This window comes from Suncus etruscus, chromosome 7 (genome assembly GCF_024139225.1).
Source record: "Suncus etruscus isolate mSunEtr1 chromosome 7, mSunEtr1.pri.cur, whole genome shotgun sequence".
Taxonomy (NCBI): domain Eukaryota; kingdom Metazoa; phylum Chordata; class Mammalia; order Eulipotyphla; family Soricidae; genus Suncus; species Suncus etruscus.
This window is the reverse complement of record NC_064854.1, coordinates 6,466,526-6,479,804: the sequence shown is the minus strand read 5'-3', so window position 1 is coordinate 6,479,804 and position 13,279 is coordinate 6,466,526. Positions and strand designations below refer to the sequence as shown.

Here is a 13,279-nt window from a genome sequence, read left to right as displayed (position 1 = left end):
TCTTGGGGGGGAGGGTGACACCAGTCGACGCTCAGGGGTTACTTCTGGGTATGTACTCAGAAATCGCTCTTGGCTTGGGGGACCATATGGGACACCGGGGATCGAACTGTGGTCTATTCTAGGCTAGCACGTGCAAGGCAGACACCTTATGCCTTTGTGCCACCGCTCTGGTTCCTTCTTCTTCTTCTTCTTCTTTTTTTTTTTTTGGTACCACGTGGGGTCTTGGGTGACCTGGGACAGTGCTATGGGAGCATGGGAGCAAGTGGCCTATTGGCAGTCAGTCTGCCAATGCCTGAAAGACAACAGCTGTCTGCTGTGCCTGGAAATGGTGTGATGGTCCCTCTGACTTGGGGCCTCAGCGTATAGGGCCCACTTCCTTCTTGCCAGCTTTTGGAGACCAGGTATGCTCCAGAGAGGAGAGTTTGGCAGGTGGCTAGCTCCTGATCCCACTTGTCCCTTCCCTCTCCCGCCTAGGCACACTGCCTCGGAGGTGCAAGAAGGAGCTGCTGGCGGTGAAGCTCAGGAGCCGGCCCAGCAAACAGGAGCTGGAGGAACGGAACATATTCCCACAGAGGACAGACGAGGAGCGGCAGGAGATCCGGCAGCAGATAGAGCTGAAGCTGTCCAAGTGAGTGGACATCAGGTCCCTGGGTCCCCAACCCCTGCTGGGCCCCTCGTGGCTTCAACTGGGCTCCCTAGACCCTACCTCCCTGGGGCCCCACAGCTGCACAATGCCCATTGAGGCCTCAGCTTCTGTTTTCCACATTGTCCCCTGGGGCAGTATCCTTTCTGTGCCATACACCCCCTCTGTGCTGACCTAAGAGGGTACCTCAGACATTGGCCTGAGGGCTTTGCATTGTCCTGAGTCCTTTGTGGTTCTGCGAACAGGGTTCTGATTCTGTACAGGGATCCTTGTGTCCATCTCACAACTGTGGTGGCTTCTGAACCGGTGTACCTGGACTTGGGGTCCCCCTCCCTGTTTCTCCCACAGTATAGATGCCCAACTGGGCCCCCTTAGCCCTCTCATAGGGCTACAGTGCATGATGGGTGTTGGGAGAGTGAGAGAGTGGGCTTCCAGTTCTGGGACACAGTGGGGCAGGCTGCCATCTCCCAGCCCACTAACCTTGGGGTGCCGATAGGATCTCCTTGAGCAACAGGAGACAGTTCTGTCATCTGAGCCCTTTCCCAGGGTCTCTGTCCCTGTGTCCTCGAACCTCTGTCTCTGCACTTGTGTCCTGGGGTCTCTGTCCTTGTGCCTCTGTACTGAGGTCTCAGGATGTCTGTGCCTGTGTCTTGCAGTCTCTGTCCTCATGTTCTGGGGTCCCTGGACCCCTATTCTAGGGTCTCTGTCCCCTGTGTCCTGGGGTCTCTGTTCCCTCAATTGTGTCCTGGGATCTCTTTGCCCTTAGTTCAGGGGTCTCTGTCCCTGTGCCTCTGTACTGTGCCCTATATCTCAAGGTGTCTGTGCCTACATCCTTTAGTCTCTGTCCTCATGTCCGGGGATCCCTGTACCCCTATCCTGGGGTCCCTGCCCCCTGTCTCCTGGGGTCTCTGTTCCCTCACTTGTATCCTGTGGCTTCCATCCCCAAGTCATTGTCTTGAAGTCTCTGGGACATGAAGGTGGATACTGGGCTCTGGGCTCTGGTTAGGTCTGGGTTCTGGGGTGCCTATAGCCAATGGCCTCTTTGAGTCAGCCCAGCCTTGAACAGCACTTCCCAGCACTACTAAGCCCTGTGGAATTATTCGATCCTGGAGGAGTAAATCACATAAATGGGGCCACGACATTAGTCTGGGGTATTGTAGGGTTCTGAGAGAAAGAGGTTGGAAGAGTCCTTCCTCAGGAGGCTGAGAAATTTCTTGGAATCACCCTCCTGGGAGCACTGGGAGACCAATGGGTTGGGGTAGCCTAGACTGTGATTAGGGTGTTTCCTGTGTTTGTGTGATAAGGCATTTTCTGGGGGTGTTGACTGACATTCTTTCAGGAAAACAGACAGTTGGGAACCATTTTCCATTCTCTATAGCTGTCTTTGGTGCTGGCTACACTGTGGGTCACTCCTGATTTCCCCCATTTGCCTCCATCTTGAGAGCCTCAGTTGTGACTATCCCCAGGGTGTGGTTACCCCATAGTTTTCCCCCCATAGTCACAGGGATAGTGGAGCTGCACCCCAAGTGTCTGGTCCAGGGTTCCTATGTGTGGAGGGATCATCCTGCTGTCTTCACAGGCACATTCCTGAGGTCTCTTGAGGGTCTCAGCTGTGAGGGCCTCTGGGTTCAAGTCTTAGAGATCATGCCAGGCAGCCTCAGAGTGTGGCCTCCTCAGGGCCAACCTTTCTCCTCTGACATGGGGTGAAGCTTTCAAGGTCATTGGTGCTATTTGGGGGGGCATAGCAGGTGCTGAATTGGTCCCCATGTCAACCCTGCAAGCTGCTTCCTGTCAGTGCTTAGCCCTGTGACTTGGCTGCTCCCTGCTTAAAGTTTATTCCAACCAAGTCCTGCTCTGAGATGGCTCCCTGGGGGTAGCCCCGGTCACTATGATGGTTTGAACCTCTCACCCCAAGCTGATCCTGAGTAGCTTGAGTCAGGGGACCTTGGTGGAGCCAGTTGGACATTGGTGACATGGGTGATTCAGCTGTATATGGAGTGGGGAGATGTGGGGGGCTGTTGAATGGTTTGTTGTACATTCTAGTTTCCCCAGAGAGGGAGAGGGATCCCCATGCCCCATCCAGGTAGGACAAGAGACTCAGGTCCGACAGCAACTCCAACACAGGAAATAATCCACTCAGAGTTGGGAAGTTATAGCAGGCCAGAAACTCACACTGCAAACTGTTCACCCACAAGCTTTACCATGTGGAACCAGACCAAGATGGCAGCTTCCCCTCCAGGCCTCCAAAGCAGCTTTTTTTTGTGTGTGTGTGTGTGTGTGTGTGTGTGTGTGTGTGTTTTGGGTCACACCCGGCAGTGCTCAGGGGTTATTTCTGGCTCCAGGCTCAGAAATTGCTCCTGGCAGGCACAGGGGACCATATGGGGCGCCGGGATTCGAACCGATGACCTCCTGCATGAAAGGCAAATGCCTTACCTTCATGCTATCTCTCCGGCCCCCAAAGCAGCTTTTATTGGGAAAAACACAGTCCACTCCCAGGGGGAGTGGGAAAAGCCAGATGAGGAGGCAACGGGGAAACATCTTTTTAGCAAGATGCCGAGAGACATCTACTTAGAAGGCAATATGAGAACCAATCCAAAGGCCTCTACCATAGGGGCAGTTGAGCATGCTGGGAGCAGGGAGGGAAGAGGACAGTGGTCACCCCCAAGGAAACAATTTTTTTTTGTTTTGTTTTGTTTTGTTTTTGGGCCACACCCTGTGACGCTCAGGGGTTACTCCTGGCTATGCGCTCAGAAGTTGCTCCTGGCTTCTTGGGGGACCATATGGGACGCCGGGGGATCGAACCGCGGTCCGTTCTAGGCTAGCGCAGGCAAGGCAGGCACCTTACCTCCAGCGCCACCGCCCGGCCCCAAGGAAACAATTTGATGGTCAGCAGCTGACTGAGTCCTCCACTAGGAAGCAGGGGTTGGATGTAGACCCCAGGATCAGGTCGGCCTGGCCCTACTCTTGCTCTCCAACCTGCCTGGGGGAGCCCAGCTGGAGTTGGGGGGACTATCCTTCATGACCTTGCCTGTCCCTAGCATGGGTGCCCTAACCACCCTGTGTCTGGGTCTTTGCGGTCCCACCCAGTTTCCAGCATCAATGTCCCCAGGGTTCCAGGTGGGGGCCTTGTGCCCCCCTCCGGGGCCTGTGTCCCAATCTCATGCAGTTTTGGGCTTATGCCTCTGTGTTTCCCTACTGCCCCCTAGTTGCCAGCTGACTGGGGTGGCAGTGGGATGTGATCAGCACATCCCATTGTTGGGAGCGGCCCACAGACTTAAAAAGGGGCAGAGATGGGGACCAACCCAGCTACCCTGATACCCCCAGCTGAGAGTCCCTGGGAATTGGCCCCTTCTTGAAAAGTGGAAGCAGCCCAGGGGCCCCAGGGCTTTCCCCCACCCCAAACCAGGCTCTGTCCAAGATTCCTCTTCACTTGGTGAATAATTCAGCCTCCGGTTGCTATGGAAACCTGCAGTTGGGGTTGAGCTTGGATTTTATTTCATCTCCAGTCTCACCACGAAGTAGAATACTTCGTGTACCGGGTTTGGGGGGTCCAAGAAGTGGGTCCCCTTGGAGTCATGAGCGGCAGAGAATCTTGGACATGTAGATCTGCTGCCCACATCCGCCCACCCATATGTTCTGCAAGTCAGTGCAGGGCACAGTTTGTGCTGCTCGCTGCGGGCAAAAGAGGGCGGAGGGGACAGTTCCAGGAGGAGACACTGGAGAACAAGAATCTGCTGCCTCCCCCCTTCCCCCTGACAGGAGCCCCCCCATCCATAGCACTGATGGACCCTTAGCTGAAGGTGGTCTGGAGTGGGTGGGTGTTAGGGAAGCCTCATAGGGCACTGCCCAGGTGAGTGTTTGTGGCTGGGCCTGATGTCGCCCCTCTTTGCCTTATTGTTTTGCTTAGCCCTGTCCAGCAGCGTTGATTGAAAATCCCCAGTGTGTAAATAGTGGGGTAATGAAGACTCTAGGAAGAGTCTGAATCGCAGGGATTTTGGAGAAAGTGTCTGGGAAGTGGATGGACTGCCAACCTCCTTGTCTGCTGGGCTCATCTCCAGTACCCCCATCCCTGCTCTGTGGGCCAGACCTGCATTTCCACTGCCAGTACAACGTTCTAGATCAGGGCCTGAGCAATAGCATAGCAGTAGGGCATTTGCCTTGCATGTGGCCAAACCGGGACGATCTAGGTTCGATCTCTGGTAACCCATCTCATAGGTCCCCCGAGCCTGTCAGGAATGATTTCTGGGCACAGAACCAGGAGTAAATCCTGAGTGCAGCTGGGTGTAGTCCCCCAAATCCAAACAAACAAACATACAAAACAACCCTCTAGCCATTGCTTGGCACTTGGAATATCTCATCCTGCATCCAGAGCACATGGTGGCCAGAGCTCTGGGAAATGCTGATTCCCAGGAAGGGCAGGGCCTGCACCTAGGGGGGTTGCAGAGGCAGGCATGGAGGATAGAGGCAGCCCTTGTCCTGTCTGGGTGAAGATGTGAAGACAGGAACTGTGGGGATCACTCAGGCATAGTCCCGGGCCCTCCACCTGTGCTCTCTGGGGACTTGAGGTGTGGCACACTCTCTCGCAGAGACAGTGCTGCTTGGCGTAGGGCTCATGTTCTTCATGCCCGGGCCCCTCCTAGCGCTGCCATTTCCCTGCCCTGCACCCCATTCTCTATCAAAGGATTTCGAGGTCCAGGAACTAGACCGGCCAGGAGTTGCCTGTGAGGTACTAGCATGCATGGGGGCGTCTGCCTGCACCCAGCTGATATCTCATTTCCGTGCTGCCCACTTCCCTCTCCAGGCTCACCTGGCAACATCATCAGTTCTAGATCCTTCTCCTGGATGAAGCCCCTGGTACCTACCATCCCCACCTCCTGGGTTGTGGGGTACCTGCTGGTTTAGCACTGACCCTGGTCACTAGTGTCCCAACTGTGCCCCCCTCTGTGGCTTCTTCTGGCTCCATCCAAGCACTATCTCCACTACGTCTGCCCTGTGTTTTTTTTCTCCACCACTCTCAGCATCTTCTCCTGCATCCTCGACATCTTCATCCTCATCCTCTTCATCCCCGTCCTTCATCTCTTTGTTTCCACCTGTGTCCACTCTCCATCCCAAGAAGTCCTGGGGCCGAGTTGGCTATCAGCCTCCTGGGGCAAGCATGCAGGATTTCCCCTTCGAGGAAGCAAGCAGGGTGAGGGCCTGGGGTGCAGTGAGATTGGCTCAGGATGCAACCCCGTTAGCCTGGATGAGGCACTGTTGCCCACTCTCAGAATTGTGCTCCCAGGAACAAACTCCTCTGAGACTCCTCCCCTTCTGGTGAAGCGGGTCTTGGGGTTCACATCAGTGTCTGGTACCCTGGATGTGTAACACTGGGCCACACACCGGAGACAGGAGATGCTCTTCTGGTCAGTGCTCACTCTGGGCTCTAACTTCAAACAGATGGAGCTCCCAGGCGGGAGCAGCCCAGACTGGGCGTATGGGAACCAGGGCCAAGTTTGCCTCACCTGCTCCCGCCTGTCTTGTACTGGATGATGCTGCTCTTTCAGACTGTGCCTCCACTCTTGAGGAATGGGGCTCTGATTTGGGGAAACTCCCTTACACCTCTAACAGCACCCAATGAGGAGCCCTCCCAGGTGCGGTGACTCATCAGGGTTCCCTGGAGCTCCCCGAACCACGGGAACTTTCTGCTCTGCTCAAGAGGGTGTTGCCTGTAGCGTTCACTGCCCATGGAGGTTCGGCCTCAGATGAGATGGGGTGTGCTGAGGGGGTCATGAGGCAGAGTTCGGGCACAGGAGCTGCTCTTTCTGACCCCGAGACCTCAGCCAGCTGGGTGCTGCCCTGTGGGGTCCTTCAGATGACATCTGAGAGAAAGCCACGCTAGCTCGTTCAAGACTTGGGGGTCTCCTTCTGTGAAGGACTACAAAGATCACCGCACAGGGCGGGCGATGGGGTGGGGCTAGTGGTATTTGCAAGTGTGTGTGTGTGTGTGTGTATGTGTGTGTGTCTGAGTGTGTGGATAAATAAGCGTCTATGTCAAAGTGTTTCTTAGTGTGTATGAGTGTATCTGAGGAATGGGAAAGTTTCAAAGCATAAGGGTCTCAATATGTACGCATGTATGTCTGTGTGTCTGAGTGTGAGTATCTAAGCGGTGTGTGTCTGAATGTGTGTTTGAGTGTGTGTCTCAGTCTCTATGTTGGAGCCTTCTAGTATCGAAGCATGTGCACATCTGTGTGTGTCTGAGTTTACGCACGTCTGTGTGCATGTTTTTGTGTGTGTCTGTGTCGATAAGTGGAATGTCTAAGCTTTTGAATGTCTGTGTGTGTCTACGTGTGTGTGTAAATGTGTGCTTCGGTGCCAGTTGTGGGTCCCCCAGCCCAGAGAGCGAGGAGGACACTGGTACCCAGCGGGGTGTGTGTCGGGGGGAGCAGCCCCCCAGGGGCTTTGTGCTGGGGCAGGGGCTATGAATAGCTCTTGGGGGCACCCCCTCCTTCTGGGCACTTGCTCAGCCCTGTGGGTGTCCTGCTGGCGGGGCCCAAAGGGCAGCGTTATTTAACTTGCACAAAGAGTCGGTGCTAATTGCGTGCCTCTCTTGACAAGCCCTTTTCTTTCTCCATGCGTTTTTTGTTGGCTGCATCCGGCTGTGTCCCCAGCAGCCTTTGAAAGGAACCGGGGTGCCTGTCTGCTGGAGCTGCTGCTCCGCCCCTGCCTGCCAGTGAGGAGATCCTGGCTTGGCTGGGCATCCAGCTCTCCACCCCAGCAAGAGGGGGGCCAGGGGCAGGCACCTCCTGTGACGTCTTCCCACCACTCCCCCCACCAGGCAGAAGGGGTTCCCTTGCCGCTCTGTGCATGCTGAGCTGCCAGAGGTGGACCAGCCCTGGAGCCCCACACAGGAGCCATGGGGGCCAGGACTGTGCCCCCAGCCCCGTGACCCCCTCTCTGGGGTGTGCCCAGCACGAGCAGGAGCAGAGGCAAAGCGGGAGGCTCCTTTCTCTCTTGTGGCCGCTGCTGCTGGGGGACCCCTTTAGGCGCTCTGTGGACCCCCAATTACACACACACACACACACACACACACACACACACACACACACACACACACCTTGCAGCCCCTCTGTGGGCTGTGCGGGCAGTTGTGATGGTGCAGAATGTGGTTCTGGTGTTTTTCCGCAGACGGCTGAGCCAGAGGCCCCCCGTGGAGGAGCTGGAGCGCAGGAACATCCTCAAGCGTGAGTACAAGCAGCTGCTGGTGCCTTCCAAGCATGCAGGCGCACATGGCCACGTGTGTGTGTGTGTGTGTGTGCACCGTATGCCAGCACTCCTGAGTATCTGTGTACATGTATGTTTGTACACCTATGTCTGTGCTTGTATGCATACCTCAGGGGCTGAATCTGGGCAGGCTTAGGGAGAGTGGAGCCCGAAGAAATGAGCCCCTTTGGTCCCTGGTGAGCTGCAGAATTCAAGCGCTCAGCTGGGCCCCTCAGAAGTGCCCCCAGATTCTCTGACTGGCATCCCTGTGTCATGCATGGGGTACCAGGCTTGTCCTAGATCGTCATCTGTCTCCTCCACACCTGGGGGAGATAGGTAGGCAAGTTTCCCCCATCTGGGCAGCAAAAGGGCAGTTTGGAGGTGTGGGCCCAGGACTGAATGTGGGCCTTGTCCCATCCTTCCAAGACCAGGTCCCTGGGTAGTTGCACCTCAAAATCTAGAGAGCTCAACGGTCGGGGCCCCCAATACTAAGCTTCTGTGGTCTTGCCTCAGGCTCCCTGGACTTCCTGGAGGAGGTAGGCTTCTAGGTTAGCTCTTTCTCAGTGGGGAATATGCTCGTATCATTTACCCATATAGAGAGAGTATCTGAGGTTGAGTGAGTCCACTTCTCAGGACTATGGAGAACACAGTGGTGTCCCCCAAACTGGACAATATTAGCCTTGCCTTAGTGGGGCTCTATGCCCTATGCACACTAGATCTCCCCACAAAATACTCATACTCTGGTTTGCTTTCTTTTTATTTATTTTTTATTTTTTGGGGGGGTGTCACATCCAGCCAGTGGTGCTCAGGACTTACTCCTGACTCTGAGCTCAGAAACCGCTCCTGGCAGGCTTGGGGAACCACATAGGATGCTGGGATTCGAACCACCATCTGTCCTGGGTCAGCTGCGTGCAAGGCAAATGCCCTACCACTGCGCTATCTCTCCGGTCCGGTCCTACCGAGTTTGCTTTTTTTTTTTTTTTTTTTGTGGGTCAGGCTTCAACTTTTCATACAGAACCGGGTGATGGCTCCTGCAGATTCCCTGCCTTGGTGGCCATGGTGCCACCCACGGTCACAGGCATGGGACCTTCCCCAGCATCCCAGGCTCCCTACTCCCATGTATGGGAACTTGGCAAGCTTTTCATGGTGCCATGGGAGCGACTATTTGCTTTATTATTGTCGGAGCACTCGGTGGCTTGACACGGGATGCCTCATGAGCCTATGATCTTGGATGGGTCTTACTGTCACATAAAGCTCTTCCTCGCTGCCTGGAGGCGAGGCATGGAACTGGGGTCATGTGCGTGAGACATACTACCCTGCATCATTCTGCCCCCTTTTCCTCCTTGGGGGTCCACTGGGGAGGGGGTCAAGGCTCAGGGAGGGGATGTGAATACTAGGCATGCAGTGCTACGTGACTTCTGCTGATGTTCAGGTTGCCCTGTCTCGGGGCTCAGTGTCATGAGACTTGGGTGTGGGAATGGTGGCAGGGGTGAGTAAAGGGCTGTCGGACTCACACAGAATTGGGCAGCTGTGGGCCGCTGGGAGGTTGGGGTGAAGCAGCATGCCTAGTGTAGAAAGAGCTCCGCCCCCCTACAAAAGCATCCTCCTCAGCCCCTCCTGGTGGTTGGGGGCCTGTTCTGGGTTCTCTTGTGAGTCTGCACAAGTGAGTCTGGGCTGCTGTTCTGCTATGTCCAAGGTCTGTTTTAGAAGAACATGAAGATTCTTCCCTCTGCCCTCAACCCCTCCTGGCAACTCCTCACGGGTGCTTCATTCTGAGCAGCCAGGCAATGGGCTGAGAACTAGATGCACAGAACATGCTTTTTCCCCAGAAGCCCAAATGCCCAGAGAAGTGGGAGTGCCCTCCGAGCTGAGAGGTTCCTTCTACAACTTAGGGTGAATGTCTTATTCCAGGGAAAGAGGGAACTCAGTTTTAGGGAGCAGTGGGGGTGGACTGAGCTGTCTTTAGCAACAGGATTCCAGGAACCAGGATTGCATCTGTCTGGCCACACCGCTGGTCTGCAGATACTCTGTCTATTCTTAGCTTGGTGTAGACGTGAGCATAGCCAGCCTGGGATCTGGGATCCCCAGAGTCCCTCCTGCCTGAACCTTTCCTCAGGCACTGTAGTATCAAATAATTAACGATGGAGCTGGATGGCGATGGATGGTGAAGGATTTCTCTCTGCCACCCCGGGCCACGTGGCTCTGCAACCCCATCCAGCCGGCGGGTCCCAGGCCCAGGTGATAGGCGAAATCACTAACTCACAGGCAGGCATCAGGAACCATCAGCTTTATTCATGCCCTATTCACCACATGTGTGTGGCCTATCTCATAACCTTTCAAGCATTTGGCCATTCTTAGCCCTGCATCTTATAATTCAGCCATCTTCCTTTGGCCTCCATCCTGGTCCAAGACCAAAAGAGGCAGAGACCCTAAAGCCAGAGAGCTCAGCAGGGCTGAAAGGGCCGAATTCCCCAGCTCCAAGGTTTATCTACCTTTTCCAAGACCCCTCCCAGGAATGGGCGGGGTCTTGCAGGTAAGGTTACACCTAATATTCAGTTCCCAAGACCCCTCCCAGAAATGGGTGGGTCTCAGGTAGCTACACCTAGATCCAGGGTCTCAGATAGGTACACTACAAGGCACATGTGGGGGAGCACATGGAAGGAACAGTAGGGAGGACTCAGGTGTGGTCCAACTCCTGCTCCATAGCTGTCTTTCTTCCCAGACAGACATTAGATTTGGTCAGGATCTGGGACTCCTGACTGGAGCCTGCAGGCAGCAGGGACTGGGGGTTGGCTGTCCCTGGTGTCCGATGCCTGTGATGGGGGAGGGCCAGGGCTGGGGGAGGACCAGGGGAAGGACCAAGAGGAGAGGACCAGGGAGAGAATCAAGAGAAGGACCAGGAGGGAACCAGGGGAAGATAAGGGGAGGACCAAGGGGGGAACCAGAGAAGGACAGGAAGGAAGGACCAGAAGAGGACCAGGAAGGGAGCTCCAGGAAAGGGATCAGAAAGGGAGAACTGGGAGGGGAGGATCAAGGGAAAGACCAAGGGACAGACCAGGGAGAGGATCAAGAGAAGGACCAGGAGGGGAGGACTAGGAGAGGATAAGGAGAGGGCCAGGAGGGGATGACCACCGAAGGACCAGGAAGGCAGGACCAGTGAAGGACCAGGAAGGGAGGACCAGAAGAGGACCAGGAAGGGAGGATCTGGAAGGGAGAACTGGGAGGGGAGGACCAAGGTAGAGACCAAGAGGGGAGGACCAGGAAGGGACTAGGGGGAGGACCAGAGGGTGGACCAATACGGGAGGATCAGAGTAAAGACCAAGTGGAGGTACATGGGAAAGACCAGGAGGGGAGCTTGAAGGGAAGGACCAGGAAGAAGACAGTAGAGAGGACCAGAATGAGGGCCAGGGGGAGGATGGAGGCAGAGCCAGGGGGAGCACTGCCCAGAAGAGGTTCGGAGGGATGGGGAGAAATGGGCCCCAGGGTGCCCTGACTGCACCCTCTCTCCCCTCCTGAGGAGTCTTACCTCTTTCTCTCCATATTTGCATCTTCCTCAGAGCGAAACGACCAGACGGAGCAGGATGAGCGGCGGGAAATCAAGCAGAGGCTGACGAGAAAGGTAGTGCCAGGGTCCTGGGGCTGAGCTCCTCACAGCAGGTGGGATCTGTGGGTTCACACCAGGCACTGACCTAACATCTGGCGTGGGCACACCCAGAACTGTCCATCCACTGCTTCCCTGAAGCATCTCCTCCCTTCTCTGCTTCTCAGTGCTGGAGAAAAGCAGGGTCAGCCGAGCGCTGGTGACCAACCTCCCATCAGGGGCCTTGCCAAGATGCCTGCTGCCAAGATGGGTCACCCTTGATCCCTCGACCTCACTCCCCACTATCAGGGGTGGTACCCAATTTGAGTTGTGGCAGGCCTGTATCTGATGGGTCCCAGAGCCTCCGGTCCCAGAACTGGAATGTACATACAGTTTCATGAATGTGTATTTGCTGATGATCTGAAACAACTCTGGGATCCTCTTACTTCTCCTTATCTCTTCCTTTAGCTCAACCAGAGACCCACCGTCGACGAGCTCAGAGACAGAAAGATCCTGATTCGGTTCAGTGACTACGTGGAGGTGGCGAAAGCGCAGGACTATGACAGGAGGGCGGACAAGCCCTGGACTAGACTGTCAGCCGCAGACAAGGTGTGTGAGGGTTCGAGCCCATGTCCACCTGGGGGAGGTGAGCATTTTCCGGTCAGGGCCGGGCATGGCCCGGGGTATGGATATGTTGGGGCTGTCACAGATGGGGTACTACTATCAGGAGCTGGCCCTCTCATCAGGGCTGGCCTAGCCCACAGGGTTGACCCTGGTTAAAGTAAGCTGGATAGGAGATGGGGATAAGATGGGGGAAGGGGAGACAGGAGAGATGGGGAGACAGGGACTGGGGGAGCAGAAGGGAGATGGAGACAGGGAGATGAAGTGTGCAAATTATAGTTTGTTTTTCCTTGGGTTTGCTGAGTGTAGACTCCCCAAATGCTGCACCCGCCTTCTATTCCGGGGGTCCCACTTTCTAAGTGCTTTATAGTCTGCATGAGTCCATCTGCACGCACTCCACAAGTGAGCGGGTGCCTGCTCCTTTCTCACAACCAATAGGTACATTCTATCTTGGTCTTCACATGACTGGACTTGAAACAACCAGAATCTGGGAGTTCAGGAGTAACAGTACAGCGGGGAAAGCCTTTACCTTCCTTATACATGACCAACGCAGATTCCATTCCTAGCATCCCACATGGGTCCCCGAGCAGACCCAGGAGTGATCCCCGAGTTAAAGGAAGCCCCTGAATGCTCCTGGGTGTGACCCCAGGCCCGAAAGTAAAGGAGTCAAAATAAAAACTGGAATTGGACTGCCGAACTAAAGTTGCTTCTTTTCCAACCAAATATTCTGTAACAAGCCTGCCAGTGTCAGCCCATAACTGATACTCAACTCATCCCTAGGCTGATTTTTTTGTTTGTTTGTTTTTGGGCCACATCTAGTGGCACTCAGGTGTCACTCCTGGCTCTGCACTCAGAAATTACTCCTGGGAGGCTTGGGAGTCTGTATGGGATGCTAGGGATTGAACCTGGGTCAGCCACACGCAAGGCAAAGATCCTGTCTGCTGTGCTATGGCTCCAGCCCCCTTTCAGCTTTTAATGAAGTGTTTTTTGAAAATTTCAGGCAGCCATTCGCAAAGAGCTCAACGAGTACAAAAGCAACGAGATGGAGGTCCACGCGTCTAGCCGGCACCTGACGAGGTCTGACCCGTTGATTCCCATAGCTTGCTCCTTCTCCTTAGGGAGAGAGAGAGGGGGCAGTACTGTGGGGTGGGTGCTCAGAGGGAGACAGTCACAGCTCTGTCTGCTTTGAGGGTGCA

At 55.2% G+C, this 13,279-nt stretch overlaps 1 protein-coding gene across 2 annotated transcripts in view; it reads left to right on the top strand.

Moving 5' to 3' along the window:
* PHACTR3 (phosphatase and actin regulator 3) overlaps window positions 1–13,279 on the top strand; it is a 112,571-nt gene that overhangs the window by 96,846 nt on the left and 2,446 nt on the right. For both annotated transcript variants that reach the window (XM_049776345.1, XM_049776344.1), the window contains exons 8-12: window positions 475–628; window positions 7,808–7,863; window positions 11,440–11,501; window positions 11,931–12,071; window positions 13,084–13,160. In XM_049776345.1, the coding sequence (XP_049632302.1) occupies window positions 475–628; window positions 7,808–7,863; window positions 11,440–11,501; window positions 11,931–12,071; window positions 13,084–13,160 (490 nt within the window). The remainder of the gene's footprint in view (window positions 1–474; window positions 629–7,807; window positions 7,864–11,439; window positions 11,502–11,930; window positions 12,072–13,083; window positions 13,161–13,279) is intronic.